This window comes from Bufo bufo, chromosome 3 (genome assembly GCF_905171765.1).
Source record: "Bufo bufo chromosome 3, aBufBuf1.1, whole genome shotgun sequence".
In the NCBI taxonomy this organism is placed as follows: domain Eukaryota; kingdom Metazoa; phylum Chordata; class Amphibia; order Anura; family Bufonidae; genus Bufo; species Bufo bufo.
Genome location: NC_053391.1, coordinates 200,240,363 through 200,266,319, shown reverse-complemented (window position 1 = coordinate 200,266,319; position 25,957 = coordinate 200,240,363). Strand labels below are relative to the sequence as shown.

The 25,957-nt window shown below is 44.2% G+C and overlaps 1 protein-coding gene across 1 annotated transcript in view; it reads left to right on the top strand.

The window, feature by feature from the left end:
* ST7L (suppression of tumorigenicity 7 like) overlaps positions 1-25,957 on the top strand; it is a 144,248-nt gene that overhangs the window by 97,710 nt on the left and 20,581 nt on the right. Inside the window, exon 14 of the mRNA XM_040423877.1 lies at positions 25,167-25,306. Within this exon, the coding sequence (XP_040279811.1) occupies positions 25,167-25,306 (140 nt within the window). The remainder of the gene's footprint in view (positions 1-25,166; positions 25,307-25,957) is intronic.

Sequence of the window (25,957 nt, the reverse complement as noted above, 5' to 3'; positions counted from 1 at the left end):
TATATGTATTATTGTATTTAATATAATTCTTATATGTACTAGCTTTTTATGTATTTTATATGAAATTTTATGGAATTTTTTATGATATTTTTCTGATATTTTTATGAATGGTTGCTAATAGTATATCACTAATAATATAATAAAATAATATACTACATTACCCTTTATCCGTGTGGCACCTGATATTGGTGTGCCCTACCACTTCTTTCTCTGATGTATATTTTTTTATATATCATTTTTTTAAAATTTTTATTATCTATATATTTATTATTTATATTTTTACTTAACTTTCTACTACATTTTCCATTATTGTTGATGCTATTAACTGATTATTAATATTATTATTTATTAATTATTATTATTTTCTCATTTACTAATTATTATCAATATGTATTATATATTACTATGATCAATATTGCCAATTGATTACCAGTATTGTCAATATTATTCTCTTTTATTAACTATTTACAACATTCCCCCGTTTTTACCAGTCACACTATGACTAGCCACTCCATTAGATTTTAAGATGACTAGAATAATGTACATAAACACATATCTGATTCTGCTAATAGCTCTAAACTATAGAAATGTATCCCCCGATCATGTGACTAGGGAGCCAGTCATGTGACTCCTCTTTTACCCCTCCTGTTTAAAGATACTCTGGTATAAAATTAGTATTTTTTCATAAAATCCGCATTCCTAGGCTTCGTGTAAGCCTATCATCAAGGTACCCCCCCCCCCCCCCTTTTTTTTTTCTTTGCTTCTTTGCATCTTTCGGCTATTAAAATAGATACTCCCGGCTTGAGACGCACTTCCGGTTCGGGTGCGCTCCACGGTGGAACGCACCGGAAGTCCGGGATGCGTTCCACCGTGAGCGCACCAGAGAGCGGGACACGATCCTTCAGAAACACCCGGGAGCAGTGAGGACGTGTTATCAAACCCCCCACCGGCCCTGTAGGTATTCAGAACTTACCATGTTCTTGTACTTTTATGTTTATCTACCGTTAGTGAAACTGATAATCTAGAGGCAAATAGGACGTCACTTCCGGTGCTTTCCACCTTGGAACGCATTCAGATACCGGAAGTGACGGAATTTTAAGCCGTTTTTGGCGGTCTTTTCTTTGTTTTATTTACTATTTAAACTCCATTGTATTGTATTATGATTGTATATGCTCCTGATTAAGGGGACCCACTAAGAGGCCCCGAAACGCGTCGAGCTGCTCACTCCCCCACCCAACAAAAGAACGAACAAGAACTCCTGAGTGATCATTGTTCGTCTCTGAGACTCTACTGGCGATCCAGGCGCAGGAGGTGTAATGTGGGTGTCTTGAGCTTTATCCCACATTACCCTCCTGGGTGAAGTGAGTCACTAAAATTTTGATTTGATTTTATATCTTGATTTTATATTTGCCTAATATTGCTTTTACTATTTGCCTACCATATATGAATTAACCATAAGGTGTAGGAATTACAACAGTTTGCATATGTGCCTCCCACTTGTTAAGGGACCAAAAGTAATGGGACAATTGGCTTCTCAGCTGTTCCATGGCCAGGTGTGTGTTAATCCCTCATTATCCCAATTACTATAAGCAGATAAAAGGTCCAGAGTTCATTTCAAGTGTGCTATTTGCATTTGGAATCTGTTGCTGTCAACTCTCAAGATGAGATCCAAAGAGCTGTCACTATCAGTGAAGCAAGCCATCATTAGGCTGAAAAAAACAAAACAAACCCATCAGAGAGATAGCAAAAACATTAGGCGTGGCCAAAACAACTGTTTGGAACATTCTTAAAAAGAAGGAACGCATCGGTGAGCTCAGCAACACCAAAAGACCCAGAAGACTGCGGAAAACAACTGTTGTGGATGACCGAAGAATTCTTTCTCTGGTGAAGAAAACACCCTTCACAACAGTTGGCCAGATCAAGAACACTCTCTCCAGGAGGTAGGTGTATGTGTGTCAAAGTCAACAATCAAGAGAAGACTTCAACAGAGTGAATACAGAGGGTTCACCACAAGATGTAAACCATTGGTGAGCCTCAAAAACAGGACGGCCAGATTAGAGTTTGCCAAACCTCATCTAAAAAAGCCTTCACACTTCTGGAACAACATCCTATGGACAGATGAGACCAAGATCAACTTGTACCAGAGTGATGGGAAGAGAAGAGTATGGAGAAGGAAAGGAACTGCTCATGATCCTAAGAATACCATCTCATCAGTGAAGCATGGTGATGGTAGTGTCATGGCGTGGGCATGTATGGCTGCCAAGTTGGCTTCACAGTGCAGATGAACAATGACCCAAAGCATACTGCAAAAGCAACCAAAGAGTTTTTTAAGGGAAAGAAGTGGAATGTTATGCAATGGCCAAGTCAATCACCTGACCTGAATCCGATTGAGCATGAATTTCGCTTGCTGAAGACAAAACTGAAGGGAAAATGCCCCAAGAACAAGCAGGAACTGAAGACATTTGCAGTAGAGGCCTGGCAAAGCATCACCAGGGATGAAACCCAGCGTCTGGTGATGTCTATGCGTTCCAGACTTCAGGCTGTAATTGACTGCAAAGGATTTGCAACCAAGTATTAAAAAGTGAAAGTTGGATTTAGGATTATTATTCTGTCCCATTACTTTTGGTCCCTTAACAAGTGGGAGGCACATATGCAAACTGTTGTAATTCACCTGATTCGGATGTAAATACCCTCAAATTAAACCTGACAGTCTACAGTTAAAGCACATCTTGTTCGTTTCATTTCAAATCCATTGTGGTGGTGTATAGAGCCAAAAATGTTAGAATTGTGTTGATGTCACAATATTTATGGACCTGACTGTATATACTGAGACAATTCTGGTTGGATGCACTAAATTCTCTATGTAACATAATAATGGCCGCATTTGTTGTCTAAGAGCATTCATAGATGTACCCACCGGGCTTTTGCCCATTATTTTCACTCACCCGCCCACCTCAAATAAAAAGCGGGTGTCCTACTATCAAGTGCACTGTTGCATTTACGTGCCCTCTGTTATTGCTGATCCTAAAGTGCACTTTATTATTATTGTTTGTTTGCTCAATAAGGTTCAGTTCACTTTAGTGACAATGTACGCCCCCAGTGTTCGCCATATTTCGTTTCTCAGACGTTTCTTTAGGAAATTGCAGTCTGTGTCACATGGTTCGTCATAATAAGAGGGGATTAAAAAATCCCAGTTAACGTATCATTAAACTGTAATAGGACTTCCAGCAGGTGGCAGGTAGGCAATGCAGAGATGGTACTCGTCGCATACTGAATCTTTTACAAATAGTGGAGGTCTCCTAGACCCCCACACTCTTCTTATCTTCAGACGCAGAGAAAGCTTTTCATCGAGTAAATTGTGGCTACCTGGAGAGGGTCCTATTGGTAAGGGAATTATGGGAATGTATTCCTTTCCCTATGCTGGGCTGCTGGCCTCTGATTTCCTCTCTAAATCTTTCCACATCTCCAATGACATGAGACAGGGGTGTCCCCAATCCCCATTGGTTTTTGCGCTCCTCATGGAACCCCTGGCCGAGGCCACACGTTCCAATCCAAATATTAGAGGCATCCAAGTGGGCTCGGGGTCCCATGTCATCAAACTTTATGCGTATGACATTATTCTGTCTCTAACCGACCTGGAACGGTCTCTGCCTCCTGTATGGGAAGTCTTACAGCAATTCTCTAGGGTTTCGTATTATAAGTTGAACACCACCAAATTACAACTTTTGCCTTTGTTTATATCTGAGGAGACCAGAGGCCGCATACCAGATTCCTTCCGTTTTCAGTGGGTTACTGATTCTGTGGTATATTTAGGTATCCTGTTAACTCCTTCTATTAAATCCATAGTAAAAGTGAACTGCCAGGCCTCACTCTCAGAGTTAAGGAGGGACCATGAGACATGGACCACACAACACTTGTCATGGATTGCAAGGATCAATATATCAAAGATGATGATCCTACCCAAAATCCTCTATAGATTTCGCTGCATACCGCTAAAATCCCCCTTCACATCAGACAACTACAATCTGATATGCTCAGATTCATTTGGGGCCTAGTTAGATCTAGGGTTTGCAGGTCAGCTCTATACCTGCTCATGACTAGGGGCGGCCTAGGGGTACCAGACCTGAAGTCCTATTATTGGGCCAATCTAACGAACCAGGTTAAGGAATGGTCGACTTACTCAGGCCCTCAAAGGTGGCTGCAAATAGAAAGTTCTCTCATTAAAGGGGTATTCCCATCTTAGACAATGAGGGCATATCGCTAGGATATGCCCCCATTGTCTGATAGGTGCGGGTCCCACCGCTTGGACGCGCACCTATATCGAGAATGGAGCGGGGAGGGCTGTGGCTGGAGGACCCCAGATTTCCCGGAGTCCGTCCACCACCAAGCGCTAATCCCCACCTCTCCCATAAAAGTGAATGGGAGCATGCCGCACATGCGCGGCCCATGCTCCCATTCATTTCTATGGGGCAGACGGCAATAGCCGAGCCAGCTCTCGGCTATTTTCGGCGGCCCCATAGAAATGAATGGAGGGCGGCCGAGCATACGCAGTGCACTCTCCTTCACTTTCGGGGATCCGTTCTCGATATAGGTGCGGGTTCCAGCACCTATAAGACAATGGGGGCATATCCCCCATTGTTTGAGATGAGAAAAACCCTTTAAGAGTTCTTCCCTTAGAAGTTTTCTAGCTGGCCAAGAGCTGAAATCATTCACTTACCCAAAGCCCATAGATACCACGTGCACTGCAGTGGAATGTTGGAAGCGATTGATATACATTTCTAAACTTCTCAAATTGGACAAGTCTTTATTTCCCTTAGTAGTACTAGTATTCCATATCCCCCCTCTCAATCCCTCTCCTAGGGTATCGAATGGGATAGACACTTTAGGCAAACTTTACCATGGCCCACTTGAAACTTTACACACTCAATTCTCCCTCCCTAATTCCTGCTTCTATCAGTACCTGTAAATCAGGCATTTTCTTTCTTCTCTAGTAAGCAGTGGAATAGTGACCCCATCCATGGAAATTGCTAATCTTTTTAATAGGGTATCTGGACCTAAAAAGGGATTATCCATCCTCTATTCCTTCCTATCCATATCCTTTGCTTCAACTAAGCTTCCTTTCATGCTCAGATGGGAGGTGGAGTTAGAAAAGACCTTCTCCATGTCTGAATGGCACTCAGCTATGTATTGGGCAGTTAAATCTTCCTGATGCAAAAATCACACCGAACAAAATAGGAAAATCCAATTCAATGATATTTGACACTGGTCAGACTATCACGTGATCCCCTCCTACCCGACATCTTGTTGGCGTGGATGTGGACAAAAGGGAACACCTGCTCATATGTGGTGGTAGCCTCTCTAGCAGGATGTGCTTAATCTTGTTAGAGAAATATCTGACTTACCTTTGGAACTCGCCCCAGAGTTAGCAGTTTTATTTATAGGGCTATCTGACATCCCTCGGCGAGTTAGATGGGTATTCGCCCATATCCTTACTGCCACAAGGAAAGTCATAGCTTGCCACCGGAAACAAGTTGTCACTCCACAATAAACGGAGGTAACTCAATGAATTGATTAACATCTGCAACACAAACTGATTAACTCTCCTTCCCTGCAATCCAGGATTAAGTTGCACAACCAGTGGTTACCATGGATCTCCAGTTCCTAATCTGCTCCTCTTCTAGATCTAGTGGTGTGAGGGTTTTCCCCGATACCACTTTTCTCTGAGGGCCTACTCTAGGTCCTTTGGGTTGGATGTCTCGGCAGTTGCGTGGCTTTGTCATGTCCCACACTCCCAGGCTCGTAACATTGGCCTGAGATCAGCTGCTCTGTATGTGCTTCCACATGTATGCTCCTGTACTATTTCTTTGTACTGTTTTGTTTTTTTAAAACTCAATAAAAACTTATTGAACAGAAACCAAAAGAGTTGGTATATGTGTGTATAACTGTCACACCACAGATTAGTAAAAAGTTGAGGACCCCAAAGCTTAGCTCGTTGTTGGGAGCACTGGGAAGAATAGAATTACCATTGTTGCTACCACTCAGTAGAAAAAAACAATTAAGAAGTAAAAATAAGTTTTTACTTAAAACTGTGTAATAATCAGTTTCAATGGCAATTTCTCCATGTAAGCATGTAATTGGACAATTGGTTGTGAACCCCGCAGCTCTCCTGCCCATTACCGCGCTGAGTTGTACAAGTGTTCTCACGGGGCACATCTGTCTTCAGTAACCAAACATTTTCAACTTGTTTGCATTAAAACATGTTCGCAGTCAGATTTATTTTAAACACACAATTGACCAAAGCAGAGAATGAAGTTTTTTTCTTTATAAATAAATGTTTTCACGCTTTGCTCTGAGGACAAATGAAAACCAGGCCTCCTGCAGCCACTTTTGTCATTTATTTTCAGGAGTAAATTCTTGTATATTTTCTGTGGTTCTGTTTTTCTGCTTGACTTCCTCTGTGTGCTTTCTAGATACACATTCCCTTGCTAACAGGGGGAGGTAAACGGTTAAGTGGATAGTTTTCTCCTGCGGTATCTCTTAGGACTTTATAGCCATTACATTTATGATACAGCGCCGTAAAAAGGAAAACATTACTAGCGTGAAATATGTCCAGTTTATTTTTCTACTTAGAATTTACTTTACAGGCTCAAATACATGTGTGCTTGCCATTTATAGCTAGCAAATGTTGAACACAACTGCAGTTCTGGTTGATTCCTCATGTATCAAAAGCAATAAAGATAAAAAGAGGAGCAGATGCCCATAGTCACCGGCCTACTGCTTCGTTCCTTTTTCACCCTGTTCTGGAAAGCTGGAGTTACTGAAGATTAGTGGTTATGCACAGCTCTTTCGTTTTTTGGTCTACACTAAACACATTTATACATTCCACTCATTATCTCTTAAATGGGTATTCCCATTTGGGACACTGATGGCCTATCGCTAGGACATGCCATCAATGTCAGATAGGGCACCCACCGCTAGGACCTGCTCCTATTTCCAGATTGGATCCCCAAAGTGTAGGATAGCACACCATGCATGCGCGGTTTGCTGTCCATTCACTGCTATAGGACATCAGAAAATATCCGAGCGAGCGTGCTCAACTGTTTTCAGAACTACCACAGTGGTGAATGGAGAGCAAGACACAGAAGTATGGCCACCTCTCCGTTTGCCGCTATGGGACTGCTGAAAATAGCGGAGCAAATGCTTGCCCGTTTTCGGAACTCCTATAGCAATTAACGGAGAGTGGACACACTGTGTGGCTGTTCTCCCTTTACTATGGGGGGGAGGCATGTTCTGGAGATAGGATCAGGTCACAGAGGTGGACCCACGCATATATGACATATCCTAGCGATAGGCCATCAGTGTCCCAGATGGAAATACCCCTTTAAAGGGAACCTGTCACCTGGATTTTGGGTATAGAGCTGAGGACATGGGCTGCTAGATCGCCACTAGCACATCCACAATATCCAGTCCCCATAGCTCTGTGTGCTTTTATTGTGTAAAAAAAAACTATTTTATAGATATGTAAATGAACCTTAGATGAGTCCTGTCTCCTCCATGCTTGAGAGATGAGTCCAGCGTTCTCTGACTCTGAGCCCAGCCATGCCCACTGTGAAGGAGCCCAGGACTCATCTAAGGTTAATTTACATATGTGGCGGGAACATTTATTTTAGGTTTTTCTCTGAACTGATAGTTCGTTCAGAATTGATTTTAATATCATTATTAATGTATTTTTTAGAAAATTGAGTGGATCAATAGGCTTAGAAAGTGATGACAGGTTTCCTTTAAGGAAGTTTTAGAGCTCATTTGCACTGGTTCATTCATGTTTTATGTTTTGTTAACATAAAGACATTTTGTTTAGTAGCATTTGCATTCTCACATTCTCCTGTAATCTTTTAAAGTGCAGGTACACATTAGATGAATGTCAACCAAATCTGGTGCCGATCTTATGTGTATGGGGGAGAGAAGAATCAAGCATATTGGGATTCAGCATGCTTGATATGTTGTCACGGTGCACGGTCCAGGCCAAGTAGGGAAAGTTACCCAACCCTGCCTTGACCCACTCCTAAGTATTGTCCGTTTCCTTTTTCTGTCTGATCAACATGGTGCGGTAAGACCGCTCTTTTGTTATGTATGTGCGGTGGCTATCTCTCTTTCAGATTTGGTCCTATGTTTTGGCTATATGAGGATATCAGTACCTCACGTGGTGTTGGGGACGATCCACCTTTGTGCTTCATTGAAGTATTTAACTAAGCTATCATTTTTACTGGTATTGATTTAAAGGTTTAGTTTTATCCAATGAATTATTCTCCCTATTTGAGAAAGTTTTAATTTGTGAACAACTTCTGCATTGTAGTGTGACCACCGATTGTGGTTGTGTTCCTTGTGTGTGTTTCATTTATACATTAATTATGGAATAACCCTTTTAATTTTTACTGAAAACATCTTTAACTGTTCCTCACATACAATATTTTCCCAAGTTTCCCTTAAATCATTTTTTCATGACATTAAATGCCTTCATTGATAGGTATGCTAATAATGTATACTTGTGCCTTACATATATAGTGACAATGAAGGAAATCTCAAATAGTAATATAGAAAGAGAATTCTGCTGTCTCCTGTGTAATACAGGTAGTTAATAGTATGCCTATAGAAAATCTATTTATTGTCCCATACCCATCCGTAAGCCCTCATGACAATAGTTTTTAAGTTTATAACTGTTCTTATGTTATTCCTGCCTGAACCGAATATATGTGTACACGTTTCACACACCTGTTTTATATATTTGGCACCAGATACAAAATGAGGCTTACTAAAATTCCCAGACCTTATGACACCTGTAAATGTTCAGTTTGTGCAGCAAATAAGAACAGCGAAACTGTTATATTAGGTCACCCACTAAGATCGTATAAGAAATGCTAGTTTTATTAATGGTGTCTCATATTAAATTCTTGGGTACCTGGATATTTTCCTTGTAAAAACACAATATGTCTTTGGATAATCTTTCATATAACCCCAACATGTCCTTCAAGACATCAAGTTTACACTGTAAAGATCTTTCACATTTTAGCAACTCAGTCCAGATTTAGTCTCCCGGGCTCTATTTACTGGACCTTCAGTCCCCATCTGTCAACTTCCACACGGACAGGGTCACGCGCGGCACACCAGTCAATGGCTGGCCTCAGCGGTTGCGTTTCCCCAAGTGGCACGTGACCCAGCAATGATGTGTCACTTTGGGAAACCTCAAAAACAGCAAAACCCCTTTAAAAGAGTATTTCAGGTTTTTAATATTGAAGGCCTGTCCTCAGGAAAGTCCACAAATTTCTGATCGTTGCACGTCTGACACCCTACACCCCTGGCGAGCAGTTGCTCCCAATCACATCAGTGGCAGCAATACTGCAGTAACTAGCTTGTCTACTACACAGTAGGTGGAACTATTTAGTTCTAGGAATACTCGGGATGTGTCAGATTGATCAGATAATGGTCTATCGTGAGAATAGACCATCAGCATTAAAATTGTGGAATGGCACGCGTGACAAAAGAAAATAAAAAAATAAAAAACACTATAATGTTATCTAGGACAGTTATAGTAAATCACAGGAATTAAATGAAGGACATCGGGGTTAGTAATTGTAGGAAATACTGCAAATAAGATTAATTAAATTTAAAAAAATAATACTGCTGTGTGGATTAGCTAAAGACTAATTGTAGACATATGAGATGTAATGTGTGGGATTGTTTGCCAACTCCACGAGACCTTTGAACTACATGGACAATGTTTGAAAAAGATCAAGAAGAATTGTAAAGCTTAACTTCAGTTGTGAAAGCTCATATCAACTCTGTAGCACAAGAATGGACCTCATTATTATGTTCGTGAGCAGGATATTCTCCAACTAAATTAAATCTTACATCATATGATTACTTCTGCCTTAAGAGAGACATGGAAAAAGTTCTGCCTCTTTGACCCTTCTCTCAAGCCTCAGTTCTGTTCTGGACTGAAGTCCTCATTAACCTGAGATGCACTGGTCGCTAAGTATGTGCTGCCTGACCATTGATGTGTATTGTATCAGACTTGCAAACATCGTTAGGGAAAAAATATCTTGGCAGCAATTGAGCAACATCATTATTCTTTTCAGGTTGCGTTATTTAAAAAAAAAAAAAAAATACATTTAGGAGGAGATCCTCTTTAATTGACACCATAAATATATGCATGTACATAGGAGAAAGGACAGGTAACCAGGAAATTTTGTCTACTGGAACGAAACTCCTAAAGAACAGGGAACAAGATCCAGTAATAAGATCTCAAAAGTAGGAGTGGAATAGAGAAAATTACATGGAAAATTCAGGAGAATCCATAAATGTTTCCAAGGAGATCTGATGGCGAGGAAAGCAGGGAAATGATCATGTGCCTCTCCAGTTAGCTCCTCTATTCCATTATGTTAGCTAACTTTACAGCCCTTTCACAGAGAGAGGGTGCCACCTCAGAACCTCCAGTGCCTCAGACTCACCATCCAAGTTGCTCCTATGCGGTGCCTCAGAATGCTTTTCTTTATTTGAGCTAAGGAGCCTCAGATAAGAGAAAGCAAGGTGATCTGTGGGGCATTCTGACTCTGCTTCCCTGAATATGGGGAATATGTTAAGGATCTGCTCCTAGAACAGCCTAAAACATTGGCATGTCTACCATACTTGGATCAGGGGTATCCTTCCCTTTCCGTATCTCCAGCATATCTCAAAAATGCTAGAGTACATACCATGAACATCAGTCAAGCAATTATACTATTGAGAGAGTATCTTGATTTTCTTCTCCTGTGCCAATGAAATGCCATGAAAAGAGGGACACTTTCAACCCATCATTCGGCTGAGCGGTAACATCAAGTTTCTTCTCCCATTTCCTGAGAAAGGGATCTCTACCAGTGGCGTAACTAGAACTGAATGGGCCCCACATAAAATTTTGGGATGGGGGGACCCCCGCCCCCAATCCCCGTACCCCCAAAAAAACGCTCTTCTCTGCTCTTCATGCACTGTATCTAGGAATGCACTACAATGTGACCTGGCGTTACACAGCGTCCGGTCATAGTGCCCACCTACGCACACTACGTCCCGTCCTGAAGCTGTGTGCTGCCAGAACTTAGTGCAGTACAGGCGCCCGGAGAGGAGTGGTGAGTAATAACAATGTAGGAGCACTATACTCGCCACTCTCTGGGCCCACAAATTTATTTGTTCTCCTTCTGGGCCCTGTAGCAGCCATTTCCCCTGCTTCCATGGTAGCTACGCCCCTGATGTCTACCATCACTAGACGCAAAAGCAGCTGATATGGATTTTGCCAGCCTAGACGGGAAAAAAACACGTTTTTAAAGTCTGATAGGGATGAGGGACAAGAGGCAACTGAGAATCTAGTATAGAAGAATGGGCAAACTTGGAAAAGTTCACTTCTGTCTCTGAGCTTGTATCAAATGAAGGTAAACAGCCATTCGCTAACACCCGTTTGAGCCGAGGAGTCAAAGCCCTCTCCCATATTAAGAAAGAATGAGTCCAGGTCATAATACTAGGTTCTGAATTAAAGGAGTCCAGGTATGGTCACATGGCTAAAATCTGCCACTGATTTAGCAGCAGAAAACAGGCAAAACTCGCCAACAGTTTTCCCATTTACTTTAATGTTTAAAATGTCACCTTTTGAGAACAGTGTAAAATGGTAGAGGTTTTTTTATTAGCTGATTTGAAGTGGCATGTTACTTTTTGGAAGCAGATTTGATTGTGGATTTCATAGAAGTTAGTGAGGAAACGCAGACAATTTATCCAAATACTCTTCTAGTACTCTTGAAAAACTCTTCTTAAACGGCCACCAAATTACAAATTTGCTACTAAAACCGACCTGTTTTAAGCTAGAAATCTGCTACTGAATTTTCTGCCACCGATTTTGCTGTGTGAACATCCCCTCATGGCCCCTGGTGTAATGGATATATTGTCCCCTTTTGGCTCATAGAGGGTGGTCTCAAATACCCTGATAGAAGAAGAAGTTAAATGTATATATATCATAATTTCAAATCAAATTCAAAGTAGCATTATATGGCATTCCGTTACTTTTTCAAGTAGATTTATCCTCCCATAATGTAGAATATTTGTTACTCTAGATCCTATTAATGCTGTATATAGCGACATATTCATCTGGAAAGAGTTTCAAAGTCCAGGCTGAGACTGCATGGAACAACGTTGAGTGCCATTATATCCAAATGGATTTAATTTGTGGTTATGTACTGCATTAAAGATGATCTGGTTCCTCTGTATTTAGACGTCTAGCAGTACAGGGGTGGATTCATTTTCGACTTAGCATAAAGTAACATTGGCAATTTTCTACATAAGCCTGTGTTGGGGGGGGGGGGGTGACAGGTCAAGTGTTGCATTTTATGTATCAGGCTTCCTTCACTTGATTATGGATGTTAAATACAGCTCTTCATAGGTTTTGGAAACATGTATATTGGAGTATTTTTATACGGAGGCCTATATAGTTTTTTTTTTCCTTTTTTTTTTCTTTTTACTGCATCGTTCTCAATTGGATGCTTTATATCCTATCATATTCCTCACCTGCTGTTTCAGTGCTACTAAAGAAGGATTTCAATATACAGAAAGAAAGACACTTCACTTCAATATGGTGTGTAATACAGTTCCATATTGTGGTCCGTAATGTACACGGTAAAAGAGGCTTTATTTTATTCTCTGGAGTCAAAGTTTTGAATGCTATTTTGATGCTAGGGAGAACTCGACCTCGATATGTATGTTTTGTTTTTTGTTTTGTTTTTTGTCGTTTTAATTACTATGAGCGTAATCCTTTCTCGTTACTTATAAGAAATGGCCGAATCCAATCTAAACACGTAAGAGGCTGCCAAGCTCTGATATCTTAGACATGTTGCCTGATTTCATACTTGACACAGTTGCATAGTGATTGATGGAAAACGCATTTGGTTTTGATGTGGGAGTTTTTCATTGCTGGGAAATACGTCCAGACTTGTAAAGGCAAGATGAGGTTCTGGGCTGTTTCTCACCACAACTGTCCAGCTATCTCTCCTCTCATTTTCAAACAGTATGACAGCTTATAATGGCCTTCAATTGTTTAATTCATTACTAAGTGGTGTGAACATTAGCTGCTTTGTTACAAAAATAGCCTAAATTGTCGCTTAGCTGGTGAAACAATTAGTATTTTACTTGCCAAGTCATTTTTATTTATTTTTTACAAAGTATACATGCCAAGGAAATTTTTTTTTTTTTTTTTTAAAGACAGTTTCTTGTTGAAACATTATAGATATAGTTAATTTCTTGACAAGTGTGCTAAAATGTTTATATCTAACCAACATGTCAACAGTCTTACTCATACCCTTCAACACTTGGAGCAGTAAAACCTGGAAATGAATCCTTTTTATATGGGGCTTTCCAAGTGTTTTGTTTTACTGATGACCTGTCCTCACCAAGCACAGCTCGGTACATTGTATAAAGGCTCTGCTTGGTATCATAGCTCAGCCCCAATTCACTTCAATGGGGCTGAACTGCTCCTAGGCCATGTGACAGAAGAAAGTGTCATCACTGGGCCTAGGAAAAGCTGGAGAAGGCCACTACACTCAAAGCTGATCGGCGGGGGTACCGGGTGTCAGACCCCACCAATCAGATACTGATTAGTAGAGATGAGCGAATCTGCGTACAGTATTATAACGATTTTTTTTTGTGAAGCGACTTTGGATGTAGCATCCGAAGTCGCTTCGCTCATCTCTACTGATTAGCTATTCAAAGGTTAGGTCATCAGTAAAAAACTGTCGGAAAACCACTTTAAACAAGCTCATTCACACAACCAGGATGAAAGCCAATTCTTAAGACCCCTTTATATGGCTCGACGTAGCAAGCGGTTGTCGGGAAGGAAGCATTTTTCCCCATCAATCGCTTGCTCGTCCCCATACAGAATCATTATTTCTCGTACTTTTATCCATTGGGGGACACAGACCATGGGTATAGCTTAGAGGTATTAGTAGGAGGGACACTATGCAAATACAAAAGAGCTGCTCCTCCTCGGGCTATACCCCCCGACTCCACCAGGAGGAACTCAGTCTTTGCTTAGTGTCCGGTGAAGGAGGTTGACACGATTACTATGTCTACTCCGGTTTGTTATTTTCTTTCTAGATGGGGACACAGGTCGGCATGGCGCCTTCCTGGTCCCCCGTGGAGTGCCCGCCGCCGTCTTTGGGACGCTGCCTGGCTGTCTCCGCTTCCTCCATTGCCCCCCAAAGAAGACAAGTGGATCCGGGCTCGACCTGCAGCTCCGGTATCTCACCAGCCACTGGGTCACCTGCTGCCACCCTCCACCAGAGCACTGCAGAAGTCTGAAGAGGTGCATCCCTGCTGGTCCTGGAGTCGAGGGAGAAGATCTGCAGGAGCAGATAAGTATTGCCTGCATCCCTGCCACCCCCCCCCCCCCCCCCCCCCCCTCACTCCTTCCTCCCTCTCTCCATTCTCATTACTCCTGAGGCTGCCTGGGTGAAGCAGAGATAGGAGTCCTGCTGGGGGCAGGTTGGGGCTCTTTATTAGGGGCACATGTTGCCTGCCTTTATGACAGGCTCGGCTCTGGCATGTTATGCGCGGCACTGCCGGCATCGCTCCTTTTCTTTTCCTCCAGTCGGTTCAGGGCAGGGGACGCACCGCAGAGTTCGGCGGTAGACTCACCGCTGCAGCCGCCGATAGCACTCTCCTTCTCACTCCCCAGGGAGCGGCAAGTTCATTTTTTCATATAGCGCGCGCGCTCTTTTCGCGCCATTATGACGCAGCCGGGGGCGGAGCCTCTGTGCCGCTCTGGCGCTTCCTGCTCGCTGTGTGCGGCCGGGCAGCCCGAACTCTCGCGTGACTTCCCCTGCTCCTCTCCGCTGAGGTCCTCTCTTCTGTTGCCTGAGTGGTGAGTCATTTCAGACAACTGTAGAAGATTTTTCAATCCTCATTTGTCAGCCATTATGCCTAATCCACTCCTGCCTGTGGCAGATTCAGTGGACTTTGACAGACCTTGCTGCTAAGGCTACAGCAGGTGTAGGGATAAAGTTTAAAAAATAAAATAAATAAATAAAAAAGGAGGGTGATCTCTGGGATTCCCCCTTAGTCTGCCATGACCATTTCTCAGACCCCACCGGCCTCCTGTCAGGTGTGCCATTCAGCCTATTTTTCTGTCGCCTGTCTCTTGTGCCCTGCCCCTGGACAGGATCTCCTCCTTCTTTTGCTCAGCCCAGTCCTCCCTCTGCATGACGCAATCCTGCCTCTCTGCGGAGACAGCGGTACCCATTTGGGGTTCCACAGCCCTCCCCTCTCTGTGGGAGCCTGCGGTCCCCGCTTGGGCATCGGCCATGTCCAGCGCGGCCTCTGATTTGGTCTTAGTCGCCAATCCTGTGGCGCCAACCACTCCATCTCCTCTCAGTGGTTCCCACAGTGGACACCTGACTACGAAGAGGCAGCGTAAGCGGCAGCATCCCTCCTCGAATGACTCCGTCTCCCCCCCCCCCTCGCCTGTGGCGATTTCGGACGACTCTCCCCCCTCCCTAGGGAGAGCAGGTCTGAAGGGGAATTATCCAGCTCGGACGAGCCATGTCCTTTTTGGATTATAGGGCATTTTCAAATCCTGTGACGCCAACCACCGGTGGTTTTTTCCACAGAAGACGCCCGACTACTAACAGGGAGCGTGAGCGGCAGCATCCCTCCTCGGATGACTCTGTCTCCCCCCACCTCCCTCGGCTAGAGGCGCGTTCGGACGACTCTCCCCTTCCCCTCAGGGAGCGCAAGTCTGAAGGGGAATTGTCCGGCTCTGACCAGGTCATGGAGCGGGACCCCTCGCCTAAGCTCTCCACCATGGTGGCTGACTTAGTGGCGACTGTCCGAGACACCTTTATTCTCCAAGGGGATTCTCCTCCTTCCACGGGTCAGGAGTTGCCCCCTTTTTCCATCCAGGGAGTCGGAGACTACCGCGTTCCCGGTCCATGAGGGATTTTCCGCGGTCATATCCTGGGCCTGGGGCCGTCCTAATAAGGTTCTCGACCTCCAAGCGCATGAATGCACTTTATCCTTTCCCTGCTGACGGCGAGGAGAGGTGTCTCCTCCCCCTAAGGTGGATCCCCCGGTGGCCGGAGTAGTGAGTTATATGGCCCTCCCTGTCTTAGACAGTTCCTCTTTGCAGGTCGCTGTAGACAGGCGCATGGACTCTCTTTCCAGGTCCTTTTTTCACTGGCAGGCACGTCCCTGCGACCTACCTTTGACCTAACAGGGGTGGCCAGTGCTCTCTCGGTGTGGTTACAGCGCCACCACCAAGAACTGGCGGAACAAGATGCGTCTACTGACACACTGGATTTGGTTTTCCAGATGTCTCAGGCTTCTAAGCTTCTTTGCGAAGCTTCTGGGACATTGTTTCCCTCTTTGCCCGCATGTTAGCCATCTCTGTCATTCAGCGCAGAGAGGTCTGCTTAAAGGTGTGGGTTGCCGACGCCTCCACCAAGCGTTCCCTCTCTAATCTCCCCTTTGGGGTTTCCAGACCTTATGGGGTTCAGCTGGATGAGTTCACCTCTGCATGCCTTTTCTCGTCTGGTGGACCGTCGCCTGCTTCCTCCGCCTGGGGTCTCAGGTCGTCCGCAAAAAGGGCCCTCCTTCAAACCAGCCTTCCTGGCGCTAGAGGGCCCAGTCAGCCCGCCCTGCTGCTCCTAAGCCTGTCTGCATGTCCCGATCGTGGAATCCCACCAACGATTCCTGCGCTTCGCCATTGGGGGTCGACACTATCAGCTTTTCGCCCTTCCTTCGGGTTAGCGACCACCCCTCGGGTCCTTCCAAGGTCCTGGGCCGCTCATGGCGCTTCTTCGTACCAGGGGCATTCCTTTGCTGCCCTATCTGGACGATATCCTGATAAAGGCCCCCTCTCTACCGCAGACCGAGGACAGCTTCCGGATCACTGTTCAGACTCTGGAACAGTTCGTCTGGCTGATAAATTTCCCAAACTCCTGCCTCTTCCCCTCCCAGAAGTTCTCCTTCCTTGGGATGATTTTGGACACCTCGGCCGCCAGAGTATACCTGCCAGCCTTCAAGTCCTCCCAGATCCAGGGGGCAGTGTCGCATACGCTGCGCTCCCCGTGCCTCTCCATACGGGAATGCATGCGGGTCCGGGGTCTTATGGTAGCCTCTTTCGAGGCCATTCCATATGCCCAGTTCTCACACTCGCCTGGGGCAACAGGAGATCCTTTTCCTCTGGGACAAGACCTCTCGGGGTCTGGACGATAACATCTGCTTGTCTCAGCTTGTTCGGGCAGCTCTCCCTTGGTGGCTGTCCCTGATGAACCTGAGGTCGGGGAGATCTTTTCTCCCATTCTCCTGGACGATCATCACCACCGATGCCAGCCTCCTGGGTTGAGGCGGCGTTCTCCAGTCTCGCACGGTTCAGGGGGTTTGATCGGCGGCGGAATCTCGCCTTCCGATCAACATTCTGGAGCTAAGGGCGATTTTTCCACTCCCTCTCCCATTGAATCCTCTCCTTGCGGGCCTCCAGATGAGGATCCAATATGACAGTGCCACGACTGTGGTCTACATTAACCATCAGGGCGGGACCCGCAGCCAGATGATGGTGCAGGAGGTGACGAGAATTCTGACCTGGGCGGAGTTGCACATTCCGGTGTCGTCAGCAATTTACATTCTAGGAGTGGACAACTGGACAGCGGACTTTCTAGGCCGCATCAAGGTGGATCCAGGCAAGTGGTCTCTGAATCCAGATGTTTTTGAAGAAATCTGCCACAGATGGGGCAGTTCGGATGTGGACTTGTCCAGGCTCAACAACAAGCTCCCGGTGTTCCTGGCTCGCTCCCGGGATCCGAAGGCGTACGGGGTGGACGCGCTGGTGTCTCCATGGCAGGACTTCAGTCTCCTCTATGTCTTCCCTCCGCTTTCTCTACTACATACGCAAGATCGGGGCGGAAGGGATTCCGACCGCTCTCATCGCCCCAAAGTGGTCTCGCCGCGCATGGTTCTCAGACGTTGCTCGGATGTGGCGGACGCCCCATGGCCTCTTCCCGACAGAAGGGATCTACTGTCTCAGGGCCCGCTTTTCCACAGGAATTTACGGCCTCTTCGTTTAACGGCGTGGCTGTTGGACCCGCCATCCTGATGACGAGGGGGTTCTCGGATTCAGTGATTAGAACCATGATCAGTGCGAGGAAGCCGGCTTCCTCCAGGATTTACTTTCGTACCTCGAAGGCCTTCCTGACTTTTTGTGAGAACTCGGAGTTCCCTCCCCTTTGTTTTTCCATCCCGATGGTGCTGTCATTTCTTCAGTCCGGGCTTGAGATGGGACTGTCGTTGAGTTCCCTGAAGGGTCAGGTTTTTCAGCGCTGGCCGTCTTCTTTCAGAAGTCCCTTGCTCTTATAGGTCCTGTGAAGACCTTTCTTCAGGGGGTGGCACTTTCGATTCCCCCCTTGTCTCCTTGGGATCTTAATTTGGTCCTGCGCGCTCTGCAGATAGCCCCCCTTCGAGCCTCTGAGTGAGGTCTCCCTGACTTTTCTCACCTGGAAGGTGGTCTTCCTGGTGGTCATGACTTCCATCAAACAGGTGTCGGAGCTGACCGCTCTTCCGGCCAGGAGCCTTTTTTCAGGTTTTTCTCCAGGACGAGGTTGTGCTCCATCCGGTTCCCTTCTTTTTGCCCAAGGTGGTCTCTCCCTTCCACCTTAACGAGGATCTTGTTCTGCCCTCCTTTTGCCCTTCCCCGGTAAACCACATGGTACGCGCTCTACCTTCCCGGGATGTCGTACGGACTCTGAAGGGTATCTCGCGGCTTCCGCTTCCGTCCGCCATTCGGATTCTCTCCTGGTGATTCCTGAGGGTCCTCGTAGGGGTCTGGCGGCCTCCAAGGTCTCTGTGGCGTGATGGATCCTCTCGGTTATTTCCACGGCTTATCGCGCTCGTGGTAGGGTTCCCCCGGCTCGGATTACCGCTCACTCCACTAGGGCGGTGGGGGGCTTCCGGGGAAAGGCGCAATCGTACCTCTGCGTCTCAGCTGTGTAAGGCGGCCATCTGGTCATCCTTACATGCCTTTAAGAAGTTCTATCAGTCGTATTCACTGGCTTCGGCTGATGCTGTCTTTGGCCGCAGGGGTTTGCAGGCTATGGTTCCTGTTTGACCGTTGGACATTCCTCCTGGTGGTGCTGTGATTTTTTTTTTCCCTCCCCATGGACTGCTTTAGGACGTCCCATGGTCTGTGTCTCCCAATGGATAAAAGTACGAGAAAAGGAGATTTTTTGTGAAACTCACCTGTAAAATCTTTTTCTCGACTTTTCCATTGGGGTACACAGCTCCCACCCATTCTGCCTGTTGCAGGAGGGGTCTTCAGTTCAGTTTCTGTTTGTGGTCGGACCTTATGGCTTGGTCCGATGGTTTCCATAATTTTTTCTTGCTCCTTCTCCTACTGCTTTTGCAACGCCTGAGTTCCTCCTGGTGGAGTCGGGGGGGTATAGCCCGAGGAGGAGGAGCTCTTTTGTATTTGCTTAGTGTCCCTCCTACTAATACCTCTAAGCTATATCCATGGTCTGTGTCCCCCAATGGAAAAGTCGAGAAAAAGATTTTACAGGTGTGTTTCACAAAAAATCTCCTTTTGCTGGCAGTAGAGCATTATCAGACGGCACAATCTGCTGCCGACAAACAATTACTTATTGGGTTATCGGCGGCACCTTTACGCAGGCACATTATCTCTAATGAGCGTCTTTACGAACTCTTTCTGCCCGAACATCAGGCTGTGTAAAGGGAACTTTAGATGGACAATGATAGCACATTACCAGACTACATTAATCAGCCGTAATAATATTAAAACCACTTGCCTAATATTGTGTAGGACCCCCTTGGGCCATGAAAACATGCCTGACCTTTTGAAAGATGGATTCACAAGACCTACACCTCTGAATGAGTGCTCAGTGTTTTCGTTGAACACTTCAAACTCTTCTTATTGATCTTCAAACCATTTTTGCAGTGTGACGGGGCACATCATCTGACTGAAAGAGGCCACTGCCATTAAGGAATACCATTACCATGAAGAAGCTTACTTGGTCTCTAACTATGTTTGATACTGTAGGTGGTACATTTCAAAGTAACATCCACATTCATAACAGGATCCAAGGTTTTCTAGCAGAACATTGTCCAGAGCCTCACACTGCCTCTGCCAGCTTGTCTTTTTCCCATTGTGTCTCCTGGTGCCATCTCTTTCCTGGATTAGCAAAGGACAATAACTCAGTCATCCACATGATTCATCATACCAGGTCACCTTTCATTGTTCCATGATACATTTCTGATGCTTATGTACCTGCAATGAGCAGGACACTGGGTCATTGGGGCTGCTATGCACTGGGTCAGATTTAGGTGTAACTAAGTTTGTGACGCCAGTTGCAGCTTGCGCAGGTACTGTAAAAGGGCCCTTTAAGATGGTATAGCTCATGTACTAGGTTAGGAATGCCAGAGGGGGATATTGTCTCTGTATTGTGTCAACGGTGTCTCCTACCTTAGTACGGCCGGACTCCTGTATCCTGGCTTACATGCAACAAATTGAGTGTTGTAAATAGGAGTAATGGAGGAATGATGGAATTCCACACCGAGAATAGGGTCCAACTTGTCTTTACTTGAGGTATCTTATGCAGCTCTAGATCCATACAATGCTACAGCAATAGTCTAGGGTCCCAGCAGGTATTGGCAATATGTGGCAGGAATTATATATATCTTCTGCATCTAGTACATACACCTTTAAGAATCTGGCAGGTATCTGTCTTCTGCTCTGTCTATCTTCTGCTTGGTTTGGGCCTGACTAGCTATGGAGGTACTTATCTTCTCCTTGTATTTGGAATCTGTTACTTACAGGACTGCTCGCAGGGAATGGTGGTTTCTTCCGGGAGATCTAGTAGTTCTGAAGTTGCTGCTTTCTCTGTCATCCAGCTGAGGTAAGGAACTCAGGCTGGGAAGGTTGCTTTGGGCCTCAGGTTAGGCCTGAATCCTTGGTTGGGATCCCTGTTTCTGGGAGCTCCTATTCACACAGCCTACCCCAACAGGGGGTGGCTGGTACACTGCCTAGAACTTTCTATCCTCCCTCTGAAGTAGGATCTGGGAACAATCCACTCCTCCTCAGATAGGGGGAATCTAGCCTGGAATGGTGTATTCCAGTCTAGCTATACTAACTTGCTTTATTCTCTCTACATATTGCTGCCACCTGCTGGTGTACATGGAAATTACAGCAAATATATAAAATACAGACATAGACATGGCAATGCACATTGAGATTACATCAGATGGAAATATATTAACACTGGACATTCTTGTAGCAGGGATATGGAGATTTTAGTGACATACTCTGGGATGTTACATACCCGTTGTATCCACTTTCTGTGGTGGAAAGGAGTCCATATCGGCATCATGACCCGTCTGCAACTATGCAGTCAAATGTGTAACAAGCCATGATACACTGTATGTTCTGACACCTTTCCATCATAGTTAGAAACTTAATTTCGGCAGTTTGTGACACAATAGGTCTTCTGTTGGATCAATCCAGGCTAGTCTCCATTCCCCATGAGCATTAAAGTGGTTGTCTAGGATTTTTTAGGTAATGGCCTATCCTCAAGAGCCTTGTGCACCCATCATTCTGTCGCCAGTCCACCAGGACTAACCACTGCATACTGGGAATTCCCCATATGACCTGCTGTTTTAGAGTTGTCCTAATCTAGTTGTATAGGTATCACTGTCTTGTCAAAGTCACTCAGATCCTTTCTCTTGCCCATTTCTCCTGCTTTCAAGACATGAGCTTTAAGAACTGATTGTTCGCTTGCTGTCTGATATATCCCACACCTTGTCAGGTGCCATTGTCAAAAGATGATCCATATTATTCATGTCATCTGTTAGTGGTTTGACTGTTATGGCTGATGTAAGTGCAACACCAAAGCCATACCTTGTGATATATATACAGTACAGACCAAAAGTTTGGACACACCTTCTCATTCAAAGAGTTTTCTTTATTTTCATGACTATGAAGGCATCAAAACTATGAATTAACACATGTGGAATTATATACATAACAAACAAGTGTGAAACAACTGAAAATATGTCATATTCTAGGTTCTTCAAAGTAGCCACCTTTTGCTTTGATTACTGCTTTGCACACTCTTGGCATTCTCTTGATGAGCTTCAAGAGGCAGTCCCCTGAAATGGTCTTCCAACAGTCTTGAAGGAGTTCCCAGAGATGCTTAGCACTTGTTGGCCCTTTTGCCTTCACTCTGCGGTCCAGCTCACCCCAAACCGTCTCGATTGGGTTCAGGTCCGGTGACTGTGGAGGCCAGGTCATCTGGCGCAGCACCCCATCACTCTCCTTCATGGTCAAATAGCCCTTACTTTCAAAGTTTTCCCAATTTTTCGGCTGGCTGACTGACTGACCTTCATTTCTTAAAGTAATGATGGCCACTCGTCTTTTCTTTACTTAGCTGCTTTTTTCTTGCCATAATACAAATTCTAACAGTGTATTCAGTAGGACTATCAGCTGTGTATCCACCTGACTTCTCCTCAACGCCACTGATGGTCCCAACCCCATTTATCAGGCAAGAAATCCCACTTATTAAACCTGACAGGGCACACCTGTGAAGTGAAAACCATTTCAGGGGACTACCTCTTGAAGCTCATCAAGAGAATGCCAAGAGTGTGCAAAGCAGTAATCAAAGCAAAAGGTGGCTACTTTGAAGAACCTAGAATATGACATATTTTCAGTTGTTTCACACTTGTTTGTTATGTATATAATTCCACATGTGTTAATTCATAGTTTTGATGCATTCATAGTCATGAAAATAAAGAAAACTCTTTGAATGAGAAGGTGTGTCCAAACTTTTGGTCTGTACTGTATATATACATACTTTTTTTTTTACTTTTTGTGTTGTGAATCCAATGTGCTTGTTTCTTACCCTACACAGATCACACTTCCACTTACAGTACAACTGTTAATACCCATGTCAAGGTCTACGACATGTAGGATAAATTGCACTTGCCAAATTTATAATCATATAAATAAAAATATATAATTTTTCGCTTTATATGCTACAACTAGATTTTAGAGGAGGGAAATAAGAAACAAATATTTTTCATCAGATCCCAATTTAGACCTCCAATTTTTATCAGACCTCAGATCAGACCCCCATATCAGACCTTCATATCAGATCAAACCCCCATGTCTGACCTCAGACCCCTATCAGAGAGAAATAAATAAATTAACTTGCCTCTCCTGCTCTGCCGCCACTCTGCAGATCTGGCGGGCTCTCCTGAATTCACCGCTCCCTGGTCTTCTCCGGGCCCCGGCTGCACTGTCACTGTACACAGTCAGGACAGTGCAGCACAGCGCCTGGAAGAAGACCTGTACAGACAACTCCTTGTGCCTCCTGCATACTAGTGAGCTCTTCCATAATGAAAGCGTTCACTAGTATTCACTTTATAAGACACACTGCCATTTTCTCTCCACTTCTGGGAGGGGGGGAGTGTGTCTTATGAAGCTGAATATACAGTATATAATAGTATCAACTAGATGCTGCTTTGGTTGTAATATAACTTTTTTTTATTTTTATTTTACAAGGAAAAATAGGTGGGGATCTCCTAGTGATGCGTTATGCGCCCATAAGATATATTGGCAGACAACCTTAGGTCCATTAAGGACTGCGATGTGCCCTAACAGTTGCCTATTCACCCTTAGTATGCCCTAATAGTACTATTCATATGTCCTAATGATTCTCTTAGTACACATTAATGTGCTAGCATAAACATTTATTCCAGTACATTATAGGTAAAAAATAAAGCTTGTATATTGAAATACTACTTTGTAATTTCCCCAAACAAAAGTCCCAGAAAAAAAAAAAAACTTTTCACAGCAATGTTTATTAAATATGGACCTACATTGTGTTGTACCCCATACTCGTAACAACATGCACAATAAAGTTAGAATTTAGGGCACAAAAATATAGTTATGGCTTTTTATTGTATTTCTCCAAAACTAAAATTGATTATAAATAAAAAAATTCATGTATATGCACTAAAGGAAAACATGTAAGAAAGTATGTGATCATTCAGGCGAACAGCCAACATGTCAGTCCACAATGGCAATTTTCCACATGGACTACCGTGTAGAGAAAATCGTAGCTCCAATTTTCCCACAAGACGCATTCGCTCAAGTCAATGGATCTGCAGGAAAAAAACGGACCACACACGGACGCAATCCGTGTGTGGTTCATTTAAGAATTTGTGTATGTTTACTGGCTGAATCACTGACCGTTCGTCTGAACCCAGCCTTAGTGATTCTGGGAGAAAAAAGATGGCGTCTGTGGGCGGGCTGTTGTTATCGCAGGTCCCGTCACTTTAGTGAATGATTCTTGCAGGAAAATCTGAGCTGGAGGGTTTGATGATTGCCTTATTGTGAAGCGGCAAATTTGAGAAATCCCCAAGGGCAAAATTAGGTGTGTCCTCAAGAGGTAAATGTTTAAAGAGGACCTTTCACCGCTCCTGACATGTCTGTTTTAATAGCTTCATGCATTCCCCATGTAATAACAATTCTGGAGCATCTATTCTTATATCTTTATGTTGTGCCATTCCCTTATTATTTCTACTAGAAGTTATGAATGAATTGCTATTAGCCTTCAGTAAGGGTCCATAGGGGAGGTAACCAGTTGGGGGTGTGTACCTGCACAGACTGACAGTGGCAGCACTGATTGGATAGAGTGAGTCTGTGCAGGTGCACCCCGCCAACTGGTTACCTCCCCTCTGTACCCTTACTGAAGACTAATAGCAATTCATCCACAACTTCTAGTAGAAATAATAAAGGAATGGCACGACATACAGATATAAGAATAGATGTTCCAGAATTGTTATTATATGGGGAATGCATGAAGCTATTAAAACAGACATATCAGGAGAGGGGAAAGGTCCTCTTTAATTTCTTGTTGAAATTCAGGTATTTCCTATCTCATAATATCTTTAATTTGTGAAATGGTTTTACCTAATCAAGGAGAGACAGAAATAAGCAGATGTCCTGTCCTATGTGTAATAAAAACTGATTTAACGAATACGGCATTTTCTCTTTGTACGCTCTCATTGAGGCTTTATAATGTTTCTGTATCTTTACACAGCCTTTCATGAAGTGTCTGTATATCCAAAGAAGGAGCTGCCGTTCTTCATCCATTTCACAGCTGGCCTATGTTCTTTTACTGCAATGCTAGCACTTCTAACCCACCAGTTCCCAGAGCTCATGGGAGTTTTTGCAAAATCTGTAAGTATTAATGTATCGGTTGAGTCTTTAGAAACCTCATTATGTGCATTCAAGTATTTCCATTACCCATGTTGATACAGCAATGTAAACTTGTCTTTACTTTGTGAAATAATGTCCAACTGCTAATTATTGCATAGCACCATAAAAATATTACATTGGGTGCTGAAGGGTGTTTTAGCACTCAGTATTGCTGCCTTGTAGCCCAGGAGCCATGGTGTCAAGCCCAACGGGGCTTGGGACTTGTACGTTCTCCTAGTGTATGTGTAGATTTCCTTCCTACCTCAGAAGTCATAGTGATCGCTCAACTGGCATATACAAGTAGTCCTTGAAGACGTGTTTGAAGCTCTGTTCATACCACATTTGGCTGTACAGTTGTCTGTATATGTCGGGAAAAGGTGTCCAGACATATACCGTAGAGTACCTAAAATCCCATGGGAAATGTACAGGGAGTGCAGAATTATTAGGCAAGTTGTATTTTTGAGGATTAATTTTATTATTGAACAACAACCATGTTCTCAATGAACCCAAAAAACTCATTAATATCAAAACTGAATATTTTTGGAAGTAGTTTTTAGTTTGTTTTTAGTTTTAGCTATTTTAGGGGGATATCTGTGTGTGCAGGTGACTATTACTGTGCATAATTATTAGGCA